The 20,402-nt window shown below is 40.9% G+C and overlaps 1 protein-coding gene across 1 annotated transcript; it reads left to right on the forward strand.

Annotated features, from left to right (window-relative positions):
- The first annotated feature begins 261 nt into the window (after nt 1-261).
- Nucleotides 262-20,036, forward strand: tgfbr2l (transforming growth factor beta receptor-like). The gene is made up of 10 exons (XM_021597524.2): nt 262-492; nt 8,618-8,768; nt 11,673-11,875; nt 12,089-12,252; nt 12,553-12,807; nt 12,895-13,071; nt 13,244-13,495; nt 13,784-13,925; nt 14,066-14,193; nt 17,306-20,036. Exons 1-10 carry the CDS (start codon nt 444-446, stop codon nt 17,564-17,566), a joined length of 1,782 nt encoding a protein of 593 aa, XP_021453199.2. The 5' UTR covers nt 262-443; the 3' UTR covers nt 17,567-20,036.
- The last annotated feature ends 366 nt before the right edge of the window (nt 20,037-20,402 follow it).

Genomic DNA, 20,402 nt, shown 5'->3' on the forward strand with positions numbered 1-20,402 from the left:
ACTTGGCAGATATAAATAGGCCTACTAGGCTATAGCCTACAATTGGAGACAATTAGACCCTCCATTTTCACAAATGCTTAGGCCTATTCTGAGCTATAATAATAATAATAATTATTATTATTATTAGTGTTATTAATATTATTTAATATAACCTACTATGATCCTACTACATGTCCCGTGTCAACCCAAATTCTACTGGGTTTAGGATCCGATTAATGAAGTCCAGTTCCTGGGCGGGTCCCTTAACACAGCTGGATGAAAAACATCTGGATCCGCCTACACGGAACTCCAGCCAAAAGCCCCGAGCCCAACCAGTTGTTTCACTGAATACGACTTCAATAAGCTAAATGAACGTCTATCTTACTACTCACGTTCCCAAATACATAGTCAAATACAGTGCGACCACGAAGTTTTAATCAGGTTATTTTTTAAATGTCAATATTATGGGGTGCTGGAGATTCTCGGCAGTGAATATTGTTCTTCTGTCTTTCTGTAAGTATTTTTTTATTCGCGTACTCACTCCGTATTCACTTTTAAGTGTTCCGTGTCCATTGTTTCTTCAATCTGGTGAAGTTGTGAAGGGGGAGGGGGATCAAATGTTTATTCAAGGGAGGTTCTGGTCGTGTAAAACAGATGCTCAAAACGTATATTTATGAAATGCGACTTTTCGTTTTCTTGCCCTTTCTTCAGTGGAAAAGTTACTTCAGGGTAATTTTCTCAATATCATATATGTATTGGAATAGCCTAATGCAAAATACATTTGTAAATAACTATAATTTCTTTATTTTCTTCTGTGGATTTGTTTTAATTAAAAAATGTATTCACTGTAGCTTTATTAAACCAGTAGTTTTACCTCATGTAACATATCATTTGTATGTGCTCTACCTAGGTACTGTCCAACTAAATGATGTCGTGACAGTCACCTAAACTCAGTCAATAGTAGGAAGATACCTAAGAACCTCCGAAGGCACATAATAAAATGGGAATGACTGAACGATCCAAGTCATCCAATCTGGTGAAAAACATATTTCTGACACTTAACAGTTCTTTAGCTATGCCTGTTATTTATTATCAGCAGATTTTGAATGTTTAGAATATAATTTCACTTGAAAGCACAGATTGTTTACTCTCATGTTCAGTGGTGCCACTATTTGGGGAATCTGAAGTAAACTTAACTAACTCTTAACATTTGTCTCAAACAATTTCCCACAATTTCTGAAATTATTTGAATATGAAGTCAATAAGCTAAAACAACAACTTACAAACATTAGGGTTATTGTATTTAATTACATAAACATATGAAACATTTTGCTCAAACAGGGCTTGATCATAACTTTGAATCAAAAGAAATGAAGTAGTTAATTAGAACAAGAGTGTCAGTAGTTGTGATGATGAAACTAATAGAACTTTGATAGAACTTTGATGCAATGTGACCACATACATTTTTTTACTGCTGCCATCTGTAATGGAAAGTTCCAAACAGGAAATCGATTCTGAGGCTCAATTATCCCTGCTGCATGCAAACAGGGCACTTCTCCTCAGGGAATACAAGATTGAAGCATAGATTGAGGAGTTCGGAGCTCATGTAGAAACTGTAGGGAAGTAGGGAAACTTCACCCATTTTATTTAAACTAGGCCATTTTATTTAACTAGGCAAGTCGGTGAAGAACAAATTCTTATTTTCAATGATGGCCTAGGAACAGTGGGGTAGAATGACAGATTTTTAACTTGTTGGGGATTTGATCTTGCAACCTTTCGGTTACTAGTCCAACGCTCTAACCACTAGCCTACCTGCTGCCCCAGTGTGTGCTCTAGAGGACTTACAAAGTTGCACACTTGATACTTACAAGTTATTTTGAGGAAGCAAAGTGACACAATACATAGATAAACTGTAGGTTGAGGAGGAGTACAGAGGTCACGTAAGTACTAGAGAGGTAATGGTGAACTTCTCATATGTTATGAAGAAAATGAATCCCGGGCTATAGCACCAATTTATAACTCATTGACATTCCCACCATAGAACTTAGTAAGAGTTGAACAATTCTTCTTTTGAATTGTGTATGTTTTTAACTTCTCACATTACCTATGTTCAGTGTGTGCACTCTTGGGGACATAACAAGTTGCGTACTTACTACTTGCTGTTGATATCCAGTGATATTGAGGGAGCGAAGTAGCACAGAGCACAATGAGTGCTGTGACATGATGAGCTTTGTGTTGTGTTCTCTAGCCTGACCTTCCATCATCCCACATCAGCCCATAATGACAAGATTGTGATGACCTAAGCAGGCAAAAATAAGATGTAGAAATCCCCTTTATTCTCCACCCCCTCCTCCTTCCCCCTCCTCCTTCTCTCTGTGCCCAGCTTGTGATGGCCACTGGGGACACATACAGACTCCTGTGTGTTCTTTTAGCCCCTGTTTGCATCCCAAATGTCACCCTATTCCCTACATAATGAACAACTTTTGACCAGAGCCCTATGCCAAAAGTAGTGCACACTGCACTATATAGGGAATACGGTGCCATTTGGGACAACACTTTTTATTGCTTGGTATGAGATAAGGGTCCTTTTAAAAATGACAACAGTGAATACTATGACCCTTATATGACCTCCGGCTTGGGAAAACCTTCTTATAGATTTAGCTTCTTATTCTCATCCTTTGGCTTAGAGAAAATGGTTCCAAAAGGATTATTCAGCTGTCCCCATAGGATAACCCTTTCTGGTTCCAGGTAGAACTCTTTTTGGTTCCAGGCAGAACCCTTTTGGGTTCCATGTAGAACTGTCTGTAGAAAGCGCTCTACATGGAACCAAAAAGTGTTCTTCAAATGGTCCTCCTATGGAGACAGCCGAAGAACCCTTTTAAATTATAGACATAACCTTGTTTTCCTAAGAGTGTACAATAAGATGGCTACAATAAGATGCTTCACTTGGACTTGTAGGTCAGAGAAATGTATCTAATGCAATTTTCATATCTCTCTCATGTGTTTTTATTTTGATGTTATGGATATTGACAAATGTATTGTGTTGTGCTTATTAAGGTCCAGTTTTAAGACTGGACTAAATCACATAATTGTTAGAACTACAGTACCTGGTTACGTAAATGTTATTTATTGTTTGAGACTAGGCGGGGTCCCTCAAAAGGACGTATGTTCATTACACCTGGGTAATTTAATTGTGTTCTTGTCTATTTAATCAGGAAATACTTTCCTTTTGAGTCCTGTGGAGAGAAATTTCAGCATGCTGCATCAATAATGGGGAGATTGGTTGGTGTAGAATGGGCCAACTAGTGGCCTGGTTTGGTTACTACGCTTGGTGGGGGTCAGCTGAGATTCTGTCACTCATAAAACCAAAGGCTGACTGTTTTGAAGCAAGATTTTGTCGCATGGTCAAGTGAACATTGTACAAACATGGACTATAGGACGACATCAATATGTTTTCTCTGGAAAAGGGGACTAAATAAACGAGAGTGTAGATGGGAATAATTCATTATTTGTGAGTTTTGTTTTTCTTATTTACCCATAACAGACAAACTATTGTATGTTTTGGTGTTGTCTGGTCTTCTACAAGAGAGATCAAGACAATTTTCAGAAAGCATTTGACTCTCTAGGGGTCACATTTTTACGGAACTGATAAGTTACAGTATCTATTTGATATTTTTAGGACCATCAAACATTCAGCTCTCCTGCTGTGTCTGTGTTTATTTGTATATGTATACTCATAGAAAGAGAGTCACAGATCCACCCATTACAAACCGATTGACTTGCATTTAGATGCCAATTCTAGTCATTCTATTTTTATGGGTAAACTGATAGGGAACCAGGGAGAGTTAGTTGAGACCTGAGGCTGAAACTGAAAAGCAAATAAATGCAGCCAACATCCCTGGGCCTCCCGGCTGTAAGCACACAGCAGAGCAGTTGGATTTCCCATAAGACACACACACAAAAAAAAGACACAAAGGGGCTGAGCTTCAAACTTGGCTCACGCCGAAACTTCTGGCTTCAATTTATTTCTGGAGCAGTCACTGCTGATTTTAATTAGTTGAAAGTTTACGTTGAAACTTTTTGCTTAGCCAGCCTTTTTTAGTTTTTCTTTTCTTTTTTCTTCACCCTTTCTCCTTTGTCTTTTTTCTTTTGTGTGTGTGTATGTGTGTGTGTATGTGTGTGTGTGTGTGTGTGTGTATGTGTATATATGTTTTGTTGGTTGGCATTGGCCAACATCTGGAAGCCTTCGTGAAATATGTGTACAGCTTCTTTTAATGTTTGCGTAGTTTTGTTAGATCACCATCCCCCTGGGAGTGAAAAAATCCCTCATCATCTGGCTTTAATCAGCCATTAATATTGTTGTGATGTGGCAACACAGCACAAGGAGGGGACGGCAGATACAAAATGCGTGGGAAGGAACGCTCATAATGCTTTCTAGAGCCTGTGTCAAACCAATGCAGCACAGCCCCCCCCCCCCCCCCATTCAAACCTGGGTCAAATACATATTCGCTGTGTTCATTTTCAAAATATATTACAAATACAACTTGAGTGTTGGCCATACAATACAATATAGAAAATATTGCAATGACTATGTTGAATAACTACTATACTGAGAAAAAATATAAACACAACATGTAAAGTGTTGGTCTCATGTTTCATGAGCTGAAATAGCACAAAAAGCTTGTTTTTCTGAAATGTTGTGCACAAATTTGTTTACATCCCTCTTAGTGAGCATTTCTCCTTTGCCAAGATAATCCATCCACCTGACAGGTGTGGCATATTAAGAAACTGATTAAACAGGTGCACATTGTGCTGAGGACAATACAAGTTTTGAGAGAGCATGCAAATGGCATGCTGACTGCAGGAATGTCCACCAGAGCAGTTGCCAGAGAACTGAATGTTAATTTCTCTACCATAAGCCGCCTCCAACGTCGTTTTAGAGAATTTGGCAGTACATCCAACCGGCCTCACAACCGCAGACCATGTGTAACCACGCCAGCCCAGGACGTCAACATCTGGCTTCTTCACCCGCGGGATCGTCTGAGACCAGCCACCCGGAAAGTTGATGAAACTGTGAGTTTACACAAACTGTCAGAAACCATCTCAGGGAAGCTCATCTGCATGCTCGTCATCCTCACCGGGATATTGACCTGACTGCAGTTGGTTGTTGTAACCGACTTCAGTGGGAAAATGCTCAACTTCGATGGCCACTGGTACGCTGGAGAAGTTTCAACTGTACCGGGCAGATGGCAGACAGCGTGCATGGCATAGTGTGGGCGAGTGGTTTGCTGGTGGAGTTGTTGTATGTGCAGGAATAAGCTACAGACAACAACAAAAAATAGCATTTTATCGATGGAAATTTGAATGCACAGAGATAATGTGACGAAATCCTGTCGTGCCATTCATCCACCCCCATCACCTCATGTTTCAGCATGATAATGCACGGCCCCATATTGCAAGGATCTGTACACAATTCCTGGACATTTCCTAAACATTTCCCAGTTCTATGGGCTGCATACTCAGACATGTCACCCAATTGAGCAAGTTTGGCATGCTCTGGATCGACATGTACGACAGCGTGTTCCAGTTCCCGCCAATATCGTGCAAATTCGCACAGGACACCTCTACGGGATCGGTGTCCCCCCGGTGGGACAGTTGAGCTAACGTAGGCTAATGTGATTAGCATGAGGTTGTAAGTAACAAAAACATTTCCCAGGACATAGACATATCTGATATGGGCAGAAAGCTTGAATTCTTATTAATCTAACTGCACTGTCCACTTTACAGTAGCTATTATAGTGAAAGAATACCATGCTATTATTTGAGGAAAGTGCACAATTATTAACTTGAAAAGGTATTAATAAACCAATTAGGCACATTTTGCAGTCTTGATACAACATTTTGAACAGATATGCAATGGTTCATTGGATCAGTCTAAAACTTTGCACAAAGGGCCATCAAGTGGCCAACATATAAATTGCGCCTGGGCTGGAATAATAAATGATGGCCTTTTTCTTGCATTTCAAAGATGATGGTACAGTGTATTATCTTTTACCAGATCTAATGTGTTATATTCTCCTACATTAATTTCAAATGTCCACAAACGTCTAAGTGTTGCCTTTTAAATGGTATCAAGAATATGCATATCCTTGCTTCAGGTCCTGAGCTACAGCAGTTAGATTTGGGTATGTCTTTTTAGGTGAAAATTGAAAAAAGGGTTGGATTCTTATGAGGTTTTTAAGGTATCTGTGGCCAACCGATGCATATCTGTATTCCCAGTCATGTGAAATACGTAGGTTAGGGCCTAATGAATTTATTAAAATTGACTGATTTCCTTATATGAACTGTAACTCAGTAAAATCTTTGAAATTGTTACATGTTGCGTTTAATATTTTTGTTCAGTGTAGTAACCAGTAACTACTACAGTAAAGCTTCAGCTTCCAGCTGTTCTTGGTAGGCCTACTGCTGGTGGGAATTGAACAATGCATTGCATGTGGTTTGGAAGCTGCCTCAAAGTACGGTCATTGAGTAAAACAAACCCAATGTATTTGTATTTATTATGGATCCCCATTAGCTGGTGCCAAGGCAGCAGCTACTCTTCCTGGTGTCCAGAAAAATTAAGGCAGTGTATACAATTTTAAAAACATTACAATACATCCAGACTGTGTGCCTTCAGGCCCCTACTCCACAACTACCACATATATACAGTACAAAATCCACATGTATGTGTGTGTATAGTGCGTATGCTATCACGTGTGTGTGCGCCTATGTTTGTGTTGCTTCACAGTCCCCGCTGTTCCATAACTGGACTGTGAAGAGACCTCTTGTGGCATGTCTTGTGGGGTATGCATGGGTGTCTGAGCTGTGCGCCAGTAGTTCAAACAGACATCTCGGTGCATTCAACATGTCAATACCTCTCATAAATACAAGCCGTGATGAAGTCAATCTCTCCTCCACTTTGAGCAAGGAGAGATTAACATGCATATTATTAATATTAGCTCTCTGTGTACATCCAAAGGCCAGCCGTGCTGCCCTGTTCTGAAACAATTTATATTTTCATACGTCCTTTTTTGTGGCACCTGACCACACAACGAAACAGTAGTAGTGCCTTGTTGAAATTGCTGTCAAGAAGGTAGAGCAGCACTTTATCATAGACATACTTCTCCCCATTTTAGCTACTGTTGTATCAATACATTTTGACCATGACAGTTTACAATCCAGGTTAACTCCAAGCAGTTTAGTCACCTCAACTTGCTCAATTTCCACATGATTTTTTACAAGATTTAGTTGAGGTTTAGGGTTTAGTGAATGATTTGTCCCAAATACAATGCTTTTAGTTTAAGAAATATTTAGGACTAGTTTATTCCTTGCCGCCCCCTCTGAAACTAACTGAAACTCTTTGTTAAGTGTTGCAGTCATTTCAGTCACTGTAGTAGCTGTATAGTGTTGAGTCATCCGCATACATACACTCTGGCTTTCCTCAGAGCCAGTGGCAATTCATTAGTAAAGATTTTAAAAAGTAATGGGCCTAGACAGCTGCCTTGGAGAATTCATGATTCTAACTGGATTATGTTCGAGAGGCTTCCAAGAACACCCTCTGTGTTCTGTTAGACAGGTAAGTCTTTATCCACAATATAGCAAGGGGTGTAAAGCCATAAGACATACGTTTTGCCAGCATCAGACTATGATTGATAATGTCGAAGGCCGCACTGAAGTCTAACAAAACAGACCCCACAATCTTTTTATCATAAATTTCTCTCAGCCAATGTCTGCAGATGTCATGTTCTGACCTTAGTTCTTTTGTTATGTCTTTGTTTTAGTATGGTCAGGGCGTGAGTTGGGTGGGTTGTCTATGTTCGTTTTTCTATGTTGTGTTTTGAGTTTGGCCTGGTATGGTTCTCAATCAGAGGCAGGTGTCGTTAGTTGTCTCTGATTGAGAATCATACTTAGGTAGCCTGTTTCCACCTGTGTTTCGTGGGTGTTTATTTTCTGTTCTGTGTTTGTATTTCACCGTTCAGGACTGTTTTTGTTTTGTTCTCGTGTTTTGTTGTTTTTGTTCGAGTGTTCGTTTTCATTAAAAGAGAATATGAATACTTACCACGCTGCACCTTGGTCCTCCTCTCTCTCTCCCAACGACGAGCGTTACACCAGACCTTCATACATAATGGATATCCTATCCCTGTCCTTGGCTTTAAGCATTTTGGATGCACACCTCCCCTTCACTAGATGAACCAGAACTGAGTCTGCAATCTATCTAATGTAGCTTGTCACAATAAAGAGGGTGCGCTCTAAACAGCAGAACATTTGTCAGATTGGTGTCCTAAGAGCCATATACAGTACACATGTAAAGTATAGGCCTAGGGCTCGATTCATTCCGTAATGCTGAAGATCTTTGCTCCAGCGTGATAGAAATTTAAAGGTAATGTTTCTGTGTCAGCAGAGACTGCATTCACGGTAAATGCTGCATTATGTCGGCTCAATCGGAAATTACCTTTACATTTCAATCGCGCTATAATCCTGAACTTTGGCGATACGCATTGAATCAAGCCTAGTCTATAGTTCTGTTTTGTGCCAGTCATTTTATTCAAAGCCAGAAGTGATTTGTTCTGATTAGTGTTTGTGTGTGTGTATTCCACAGGTCTTCCTATCCTCTCCTTCACACACATCAAGACCAACCTGTGTAAGTGGTGTGACTACTCCAGCCCTATCTGTGAGGACAGTGTGTGTTATACCAACTGCTCCCTCTCCTCCTTCTGTACTCTGAGTGAAGAGATTTGCATTGCAATATGGTAAGTGTGAAGTTTTTCATCAAAGGACTATCTCCCAAGTTAAAGTTTATTTGCCATATACAGTATAATAAATGAGTATTTTGCACCAGAGCTCTCACTCTCACATTAAAAACATAACAAATATTTTAAAGTTGGACTGCAGAGTGAAGGAAAAGAAGCCAACAAGTGCTCAGCATATGTGGGAAAAGCATTCCTCATGAATCTGGTTGAGAGAATGCCAAGAGTGTGCAAAGCTGTCATCAAGGCAAAGGGTGGCTACTTTGAAGAATCTCAAATATAAAAAATATTTTGATTTGTTCAACACTTTTTGGTTACTACATGATTCCATGTGTATTATTTCAAAGTGTTGATGTCTTCAGTATTATTCTACAATGTAGAAAATAGTAAAAATAAAGAAAATCCCTTGAATGAGTAGGTGTGTCAAAATGTTTGACTTGTACTGTACAGTACATACAACTAGTAATATTGATCTGGTTATCTGATAGCTTCCCATTCTATAAAATATATTTTGACAAGGTATATTTCCCAATATACTCCCTCACTGGACTGTTATGCTCCTCTACTTTAATAATTATCCTCATCATGACAATAATTCTTGAACTCTCAGTAAACAGGATATATAGCTGATCCATATGTTTGTCTGTGTATCCCAGACAAAACAAATGTTGCTCCTAAACATTAATGGAACTGTAGGATGTGTTTCTTTAATGAATGATACTGATAAGAAATGATGATGTGGGGTGTTTGCGATGAGGAGGACAAAGTTCATTTTGGCTTTATTTGAATGTTGCTCACCATCTGGTATGCTGGGCCCTAGTGGTCATACCTCTACAGCAGGGAGGGCACCCTTTTAAAATTTAACTTAGGGCCCCAAAAAGGCTAGGTCCGGCCCTGACTGCATGTTTGGGTATGGATGTCAGAATGCAGAACCGTGAATGTGGCCCATCGTGATGAGGTCAGATTTTTTTGTGGCCCCCACCCCCATAAAAGTTGCCGATCCCTGCTCTACAGTAATAAAGAGAGGGTCTTTGATCCCGGTCAAAAGTAGTGCACTATATAGGGAATAGTGTGCCGTTTGGTACACATTATTGATCTTAGTTCCTCCCCTCGTAGGAAGTCTATCTACTGACCTCTGAATGACAGAGATAGTGTCCCAAATGGCACCCCTATATAGTGCACTACTTTTGACCAGAGCACTATGGGCATGTAATTTGGGACACATGCAAATTGAAAGAGACTAGTGTTATTAAGACTGGTGTTGTTGTTGGCAGGATACAAAGGCAGATTGGATTGACCATTTGTAAAATAAAAACTTCCAATCCACGCAAATACATATAGTGGGGAGAACAAGTATTTGATACACTGCCGCTTTTGCAGGTTTTCCTACTTACAAAGCATGTAGAGGTCTGTAATTTGTATCATAGGTACACTTCAACTGTGAAAGACGGAATCTAAAACAAAAATCCAGAAAATCACATTGTATGATTTTTAAGTAATTCATTTGCATTTTATTGCATGACATAAGTATTTGATACATCAGAAAAGCAGAACTTAATATTTGGTACAGAAACCTTTGTTTGCAATTACAGAGATCATACGTTTCCTGTAGTTCTTGATCAGGTTTGCACACACTGCAGCAGGGATTTTGGCCCACTCCTTCTTACAGACATTCTCCAGATCCTTCAGGTTTCGGGGCTGTCGCTGGGAAATACGGACTTTCAGCTCCCTCCAAAGATTTTCTATTGGGTTCAGGTCTGGAGACTGGCTAGGCCACTCCAGGACTTTGATATGCTTCTTACGGAGCCACTCCTTTGTTGCCCTGGCTGTGTGTTTCGGGTCGTTGTCATGCTGGAAGACCCAGCCACGACCCATCTTCAATGCTCTTACTAAGGAAAGGAGGTTGTTGGCCAAGATCTCGCGATACATGGCCCCATCCATCCTCCCCTCAATACGGTGCAGTCGTCCTGTCCCCTTTGCAGAAAAGCATCCCCAAAGAATGATGTTTCCACCTCCATGCTTCACGGTTGGGATGGTGTCCTTGGGGTTGTACTCATCCTTCTTCTTCCTCCAAACACGGCGAGTGGAGTTCTCCCATTCTCCCTCTGGATCATCCAGATGGTCATTGGCAAACTTCAGACGGGCCGGGACATGCGCTGGCTTGAGTAGGGGGACCTTGCGTGCGCTGCAGGATTTTAATCCATGACGGCGTAGTGTGTTACTAATGGTTTTCTTTGAGACTGTGGTCCCAGCTCTCTTCAGGTCATTGACCAGGTCCTGTCGTGTAGTTCTGGTCTGGTCCCTCACCTTCCTCATGATCATTGATGCCCCACGAGGTGAGATCTTGCATGGAGCCCCAGACCGAGGGTGATTGACCGTCATCTTGAACTTCTTCCATTTTCTAATAATTCCGCCAACAGTTGCCTTCTCACCAAGCTGCTTGCCTATTGTCCTGTAGCCCATCCCAGCCTTGTGCAGGTCTACAATTTTATCCCTGATATCCTTACACAGCTCTCTGGTCTTGGCCATTGTGGAGAGGTGCAATAAAATGCAAATTAATTACTTAAAGATCATACAATGTGATTTTCTGGATTTTTGTTTTAGATTCCATCTCTCACAGTTGAAGTGTACCTATGATAAAAATTACAGACCTCTACATGCTTTGTAAGTAGGAAACACTGCCGATTTTGCAGGTTATCAAATACTCTCCCCTCTGTGCATAACCAAACAAAACCACAAAGTAAAAAGTCAACTATAGGTTTTCCCAGAGACATTTTCCTATTGTAAAATGCCCAACTAAATTCAGTTTACTAGTTTGATAAGTAACTTTATAATTGATCTGTGCATGTGAGTGTATGACTGCGTGTACAGCTTTAACATCTGTTAGTGTCTTCATCTGTGTACCAGGCGGAAGGACAATGAGAGTATGAGTGTGAAGACGTTATGCCACCAGCCCCAGCAGCCACTGGAGAATATCATGTTGTCAAACTACTCCTCCAACGAGTGTGTGATGGCTCCTCAGCCCTCTGAGGATGGGGTCCTGTTCGTTTGTGGCTGCCTGGGAGAACACGAGTGCAACGATAAGCTTATATTTGACAAGGGCTCCAATGGTAACCACTTATTTTATTCTGGAACCAGGCAGTACATGGTGGAACCAGAACATTTTATTTGAAAAATATGAATTTACAATTGTATATTAATAAAAAATGCAACTTGAGGAAAGATAGGTATTTATAATGTAAATCCAAAATGTAGTAGTAATGTATACTAACCCATGATCCGATTCCATGTTGTCTTCACATTGTTTTTAACTGTGTCCTCAGATTTTTCCAAGCTCAAGAGTAAAGATGTGATTCCAGTGGTGGTGATCAGCCTGGTCCCTCCCTGTTTAGTGGCTATCATCGCTACCATGGCTTTCTACCTGTACCGTACCAGACAGCCCGGCAAGCAGCCCAAAGACTGGGCTCCCAAACGCACACACTACCAGGTAGGTGGATCTACCCGGTATGGAAAAATATACTTTGAGACCCAAATGGCACCCTATTCCCTACAACATAGTGCACTACTTTTGACCAGAGCCCATAGGTCCCTGGTAAAAAGTAATGCACTATATAGGGAATAGGGTGCCATTTGGGACACCGCCATAACCAACTGGAAGAGTTTCATTTATTGTCATGTAGCCACTGTACATTACTGTTTGTGAAAAGGTGTAAAGTAATCCTATATGGGATGGGCAGCTAAAGGCCACTTGATACGTAACTAAAAATATAATTCATGAATTCACCAGGCCTTGGACATCCCAGAGGGACTCAGTGGGGAGGCCATCACCGGCGGTGAAGACTGCCATGGCAAGCTGTCAGCCATCAATAGTGACGCTACATCTGACATGTCTCCCGTCCGGGCCCATAACTTCAACCACAGCACGGAGCAGCTACCCATCCAGCTAGAAGCCTTGGTGGGGAAAGGGAGGTTTGCTGAGGTGTGGCGGGCCAGGCTCCACCACCAGGCAGCTGCTCCTCAGTATGAGACGGTGGCAGTGAAGGTGATGATTTTCCCTCTTTGTTCTGTAGTTTTTTGTGTCATTTTCATGTGATATAATACTTTGAATAAATGTTTATTTGATTTAAAGATCTTCCCGTCTGTGGAGTATGTGTCCTGGAGCAACGAGAGGGCCATCTTCTCTGACGCCAACCTGGAGCATGAAAATGTGGTTCAATTCCTGACAGCAGAGGAGCGAGGGCCCTCCGGCTCCCCTCAGAGGCAGTACTGGCTGGTCATGGCCTACCACGGCCTGGGAAACCTACAGGTTAGTTTGATTTTGTTTTGTTTTGTTTATTGCTAGGTTGATTAAGTGTATATTGTTGTTATATGGTGCAGTAGAAGACTAGAAGAGATAACTAGTACATTTTATTGTACATACAATTTCATAAAAATGTTGTCAAATAATCCTGTGATTAAATGGTTCATTCATTCATTAGGACTTCCTGGCGGGCCATGTGTTGAGCTGGGCTGAGCTGTGTGCTATGGCTGGGTCGGTGGCTCGAGGATTGGCCCACCTCCACAGTGACACCACCCCTTGTGGGATCTCCAAGGTGCCGGTGGCCCACCGTGATCTGAAGAGCAGCAACATTGTGGTGAAGAGCCGGAGAGAGTGTGCCCTCTGTGACTTTGGTCTGGCTCTGAGACTGGACCTCTCCCTCACCGTGGATGACTTTGCCAACAGTGGCCAGGTAGAAATGACCAAAGTAGTTGTTAAGGGAACCTGTATCAGTGTTCCGCTAAAGCGACTAAGCAGTAGGCCTATGCATGCTGCCTTCTGACATAACTACTCTGAGAGGATTGTTGTGGAAAATAACAACATATTAAATTGTAGAGTCATGGTTGAATGCCCCGTTGAATAAAAACTATGCTATATGAATTTAATTGTTTATAAAGCTGTGCTAAAACCAGAATGAATCAGAAGGCCCTTCATGTAGTGTTAATTTGTTTAAGCTACTGTCACTGTCTTTGTTGTCCAGGTGGGTACAGCTCGCTACATGGCCCCTGAGGTGTTGGAGTCCAGAGTGAATCTGGAGGATCTGGAGGCCTTTAAACAGATGGATGTCTACTCCATGGCCCTGGTCCTCTGGGAAATGGTGTCCCGCTGTGAAGTCATAGGAGGTACAATAAGCTATTCTATTATGGGCCAAGTCAGGGGTAAATGTTCTTAACTTAGACTTTGATGAAAGTAGCATCGTCTGAAATGTAGAATAGATGATAAATAACAAAGGATTTACAGTGTGTTTCCTGTATTTTCATAGAGGTTAAGAGTTACGAGCCACCGTTTGGCTCTAAGGTGTGTGACCAGCCGTGTGTGGACAGCATGAGGGACCTGGTCCTGAGGGACAGAGGCAGACCTGAGATACCCACCAGCTGGACAACACATCAGGTAAACTGTGTGTTTGCGGGCGTGTGTACGTGTGAGAGCGTGGTGAGGGAACTGGGTAGTCAGCACTTCTCAGTGAATTCAGGCCAGAATTCAATCCGATTGCTCTAGTCGACAATGCAGGTTTTAAAGGAAATGTTACCATGTTCACTGAGATCGCATTCAAGGACAAGCCTGGAGATGTCGGCTCAATTAGAAATTACCTTTAAATGTGAAGCGCGTTATAGCACGGTTTCCGATTGAATCCCAGCTTGAATGATAACCTATGATAACAATCACATCGATCATAAATAAAAGCTCTGGTTGTGAACAGGTTTGGGGTCAATTCCATTCCAGCCAAAAAAAGAAGTAAACTTAACTGTAAATACAGTTGAAGTCGGAAGTTAACGTACACTTAAGTTGGAGTCATTAAAACGTGTTTTTCAACCACTCCACACATTTCTTGTTAACAAACTATAGTTTTGGCAAGTCGGTTAGAACATCTACTTTGTGCATGACAAGTAATTTTTCCAACAATTGTTTACAGACAGATTATTTCACCTATAATTCACTGTATCACAAGTCCAGTGGGTCCGAAGTTTACATACACTAAGTTGACTGTGTCTTTAAACAGCTTGGAAAATTCCAGGAAATTATGTCATGGCTTTAGAAGCTTCTGATAGGCTGATTGACATAATTTGAGTCAATTGGAGGTGTACCTGTGGATGTGTTTCAAGGCCTACCTTCAAACTCAGTGCCTCTGATTGACATCATGGGAAAATCAAAAGAAATCAGCCAAGACCTCAGAAAATAAATTGTAGACCTCCACAAACCTGTTTCATCCTTGGGAGCAATTTCCAAATGCCTGAAGGTACCATGTTCATCTGTACAAACAATAGTATGCAAGTATAAACACCATGGGACCACAAAGCCGTCATACCGCTCAGGAAGGAGACGCGTTCTGTCTCCTAGAGATTAACATACTTTGGTGCGAGAAGTGTAAATCAATCCCAGAACAACAGCAAAGGACCTTGTGAAGATGCTGGAGGAAACAGGTACAAAAGTATCGATATCCACAGTAAAACGAGTCCTATATCGACATAACCTGAAAGGCCGCTCAGCAAGGAAGAAGCCACTGCTCCAAAACCACCATAAAAAAGCCAGACTACGGTTTGCAACTGCACATGGGGACGAAGATAGTACTTTTTGGAGAAATGTCCAAAAAGTGATAAAACAAAAATATAACTATTTGGCCATAATCCCCATCGTTATGTTTGGAGGAAAAAGGGGGAGGCTTGTAAGCCGAAGAACACTATCCCAACGTGAAGCACAGGGGTGGCAGCATCATATTGTGGGGGTGCTTTACTGCAGTAGGGACTGGTGCATTTCACAAAATAGATGGCGTCATGAGGGAGGAAAATGATGTGGATATATTGAAGCAAGACATCAGTCAGGAAGTTAAAGCTTGGTTGCTAATGGGTCTTCCAAATGGACAATGACTCCAAAGCATACTTTCAAAGTTGTGGCAAAATGGCTTAACTTGACGCTACCCATCCCTGTCGCGGGATCATTTTTGTCAGCAACCGCTGAATAGCATAGCGCAACAGTCAAATAATATTACTAAAAAATATTCATATTCATGAAATCACAAGTGCAATATTGCAAAACACAGTTTAGCCTTTTGTTAATCCACCCATCGTCTCAGATTTTGAAATTATGCTTCACAGCGAAAGCAATCCAAGCGTTTGTGTAAGTTTATCGATAGCCTAACATAGCATTATGTACACTTAGCATCAGGAAGCTTGGTCACGAAAATCAGAAAAGCAATCAAATGAACCGTTTACCTTTGATGATCTTCGGATGTTTTCACTCACGAGACTCCCAGTTACACAACAAATGTTCCTTTTGTTCCATTAAGATGACTTTTATACCCAAAATACCAACGTTTGTTTGTCGCATTATGTTCAGAAATCCACAGGAAAGAGCGGTCACGACAACGCAGGCGGATATTCCAAATAGTCTTCATAATGTCCACAGAAACATGTCAAACGTTTTTTATAATCATTCCTCAGGTAGTTTTTAAAATATATATTCGATAATATATCAACCGAGTGTGTAGGTTTTTCAATAACAGCGGGAGGAACAATGGCGGCTTTACTCTGTAGCACAAAAATTCACTCTGAGAGTCCCCATCTATCCACTTACGCAATGTGATCTTTCACGCTAATTTTTCAAAATAAAAGCCTGAAACGATGTCTAATGACTTTTGACACCTTAGGGAAGCCAGAGAAAAAGGAATCTGGTTGATATTCCTTTAAATGGAGGATAGGCATGCATAGGAACAGAAGGGTTTCAAAATAAGAGGCACTTCCTGATTGGATTTTCCTCAGGGTTTCGCCTGTAATATCAGTTCTGTTATACTCAGACAATATTTTGACAGTTTTGGAAACTTTAGTGTTTTCTATCATAATCTGTCAATTATATGCATATTCTAGCATTTGGTCCTGAGAAATAGGCTGTTTACTTTGGGAACGTTATTTTTCCAAACATAAAAATAGTGCCCCCTAGCTTCAAGAGGTTAAGGACAACAAAGTCAAGGTATTGGAGTGGCCATCACAAAGCCCTGACCTCAATCCTATAGAAAATGTGTGGGCAGAACTGACAAAGCATGTGCGAGCATGGAGGCCTACGAAACCTGACTCAGTTATCCAGCTCTGTCAGGAGGAATATGCCAAAATTTACCCAATTTATTGTGGGAAACTTGTGGAAGGCTACCCAAAATGTTTGACCCAAGTTAAACAATTTAAAGGCAATGCTTCCAAATACTAATTGAGTGTATGTAAACTTCTGACCCACTGGGAATGTGATGAGAAAAAAAAGCTGAAATAAATAATTATCTCTACTATTATTCTGACATTTCACATTCTGAAAATAAAGTGGTGATCCTAACTGACCCAAGACAGGACATTTTTACTAGGATTAAATGTCAGGAATTGTGAAAAACTGAGTTAATGTATTTGGCTAAGGTGTATGTAAACTTCCGACTTCAACTGTATACATTTTCTTTTTACTTCCTTGAACCCAACGCTGGTTGTCAATAATCAAACCTTCCTGGTATTGCTCTTCCAAACTGCAGGGGATGAATCTGCTGTGTGCCACCATCACTGAGTGTTGGGACCATGACCCAGAGGCCAGGCTCACAGCCCACTGTGTGGTGGAGCGCTTTGGAAGTCTAGAAGAGGAGATGGAGCAGGGAGTGTTAGACGCTGTCAACAGCCAGGAGTGTCCTCCCTCTGACACCTTCCCTGACTCCACCGGCTGTGATGTGGACCCTCTGACCCCTGAAACAGATACAGAGGGGACCCTCATCCCTGGGCAGATAAGTGAGATATTATAAGGAGGACTTAAACTTCATCACCAAAAAGAGACATCTTTGTATGATAGATTGAAGGCACTCTACCCTATGAACAAAGAGGAAAACATATTTTTTCTATGATAGATTGTATCCTTTGAAGGAGCTGGTCTCCGGATTGATTTGTAATATAACCTTTATGAAGTGTCTTATGAATGCACGTATGAACTTTTGCCACTGAAGAGATATTCTTTCTGCCCCTTGGAAAGTTGTGTGTACAGGATTCAGGGAACAGAGCAAACAAGAAGACCACAAATCATTATCCCAACTTCACTATCACACTGCAACATGTACATTTGACCAATAACTCAAAAAGCAGATTAGTTTCCAAATCTGAAGTACATACATCCTATAATGAATGATCACATGGATCTGTTCTAAATGCAGGTTGACGTTTATTTTCACGAATCTTGTCCTGGAGGCAGAACTGAGCTATTTCCGCTTAGATAGGCTAGCTGCAAAGAAAAAAAGGGCTATTATTGTAAAAATTCATGAAAACAATGTTTTTATTTTGGCCTTCGTTTTAGGTTAGGGTTAGGCATAAGGGTTAGCAGTGTGGTTAAGATTAGATTTAAAATCAGATTTTATGACTTTGTGGCTGTGCCAGCTAGTGACCACTCTGCAGAGCTGCCTCCAGAACAGGGTTCATGATAGAAAAATGCAAATTGCACTTAAAATGGAACCTTATTCCCTACAGATTGCACTACTTTTGACCAGATTCCTATGGCTCTGCACTATATAGGGAAATAGGATGCCATTTGGGACGTACAACTGTTTATTATTTGCTAAAGTATAGAGAGCACTACATTTTGACAACCTTCATTGGTGTACCAGCTATTTAAATTGGAGATCATTTACTTTACAATAATTATTACTTATGATTAATTATCATTTATTTTTTAAAATTAGTTTTCCATTGCCTTCTCAGTGTGTAGCCTCAAACAGTGGTGTGGTTCTCATTCCCCTTAATATATCCTAAATGGCTCCCTATGTCCTACATACTGTGGTGCACTACTTTTAACCAGTTAGCGCAGAGCTGAGAGGTTTGCATTTTTCTAAGGGTTTCATTCTGATTAACCACAAGATGCTCTGACTACAAATGGTGAATGCTGTTATATAGGCTAGAGACCACAACACAAGCTAACAGGGTGAAATGCCTTTTTTTAAGATGAATGAGAACCAAGGAGCTTTTAATGATCATTTGAACTGATAGCTGTACAAAAGGACTTTCTAAGGATACTTTGATCCGTTTGTAGCCATTGCATACAACTACATTGTTTTTCCCCACCATGTGAAGTACTTGCTGCCTTCATCTGTTTACTAAGACACATAGTTAATTTGTTGAAATCAAATCTGATGTCTGAACATTATTAAGAGGGCATGATCTATCTTTATATACTATGCATCAGAGAACTCACAGTAAGAGCGACTGCTCTCCCAGACAGCCTGGTATTACACTCAGATCTACACCAATTCAATCATTCACTGACTCTTTTGCTTCAAAGGTAATGTTAAAATATTTTATCACACTAACCGAGCGGACTAAAATAATTAAAACAGGAGTTGGTGTAGATTTGATTACGCCATTAAGAAGATCAATAGCTTTTTCTCATAGAACCAATCAATGGCTGGGAAAGAAGCACTGTCTAATTGTGAGAGGCATGGCAGTGACATCCTCTTTGAATCATGAGCTGGGTCGTGTTAGATTGGCACAAATGGAAGAAAACAAGGTGAAATGTAAAAGTACTCCCTTAGCCTTTATTGGACAAGGCTATTTTTTTATTTATTTCCGTTGCTACGGCGTGCCCTAATGAACACAACCAAGGTTAACCCTCTTCCCTTGGGAATGGTCAAGTTTGAGGATGCACAGAGTAAGACCATGGCCTTAACTATGGAGAAATGTCTAAGTATGATATTAATGAACTATGCAGAAGACTAAAGAATGGTGTTATTGAACTTCTGATGAATGACCACAGATAAAAACAAAATTATTGTGAACTGGTTCCACAACATGTTACCTATTTGTCTTGTAAAATAGGTTATGTATCAGGTCTCTTATTTTGTTACTATTTGTGAGGGGGGAAAAACCCACCACAAAACTGTCATAAAAAGACACATGAAAAAGAACGTCAAGCAGCTTTATTGGTTTGTTGTTCCAGAACCCTTATTTTAAGAGGTTGACATTATACGTGTCACAATATTTCAGTAAGAAGCACAGATTTAGGCCCGGATTCAATCTGATTGAGCTTTGTCAGTATGTGCCATTTAAAGGTAATTTCCAATTGAGCCAACATATGCAAATTAGGTCTCCACAAAGGCAGGAACAATGTAATTTTTTTTCTGTTTTAATTTTACCCCTTTTTCTCCCCAATTTTCGTGGTATCCAATTGTTTAGTAGCTACTATCTTGTCTCATCGCTACAACTCCCGTACGGGCTCGGGAGAGACGAAGGTTGAAAGTCATGCGTCCTCCGATACACAACCCAACCAAGCCGCACTGCTTCTTAACACAGCGCCCTCCAACCCGGAAGCCAGCCGCACCAATGTGTCGGAGGAAACACCGTGCAACCTTGGTTAGCGCGCACTGCGCCCGGCCCGCCACAGGAGTCGCTGGTGCGCGATGAGACAAGGATATCCCTACCGGCCAAACCCTCCCTAACCCGGACGACGCTAGGCCAATTGTGCGTCGAACAATGTCGACAAAGTGTGATTGGATTGAATCCCGGACCCAGAGAGCAGCAATATTATACAGTATTGTATATGAAGAACTACTAATGACATGAACAGATGTATTGAAAGAAAAAACATTCAAGTTTGTCATA

Source organism: Oncorhynchus mykiss, chromosome 3 (assembly GCF_013265735.2).
Source record: "Oncorhynchus mykiss isolate Arlee chromosome 3, USDA_OmykA_1.1, whole genome shotgun sequence".
Lineage (NCBI taxonomy): Eukaryota > Metazoa > Chordata > Actinopteri > Salmoniformes > Salmonidae > Oncorhynchus > Oncorhynchus mykiss.

What these genes read in the sequence shown, in the direction of transcription:
- tgfbr2l (XM_021597524.2), top strand. Translation starts at nt 444, where the DNA reads ATGGGGTGCTGGAGATTCTCGGCAGTGAATATTGTTCTTCTGTCTTTC. An exon ending in GAGATTTGCATTGCAATATG is followed by an intron (nt 8,769 to 11,672) that starts GTAAGTGTGAAG and finishes TCTGTGTACCAG; the next exon opens with GCGGAAGGACAATGAGAGTA. An exon ending in CCAGCTGGACAACACATCAG is followed by an intron (nt 14,194 to 17,305) that starts GTAAACTGTGTG and finishes TCCAAACTGCAG; the next exon opens with GGGATGAATCTGCTGTGTGC.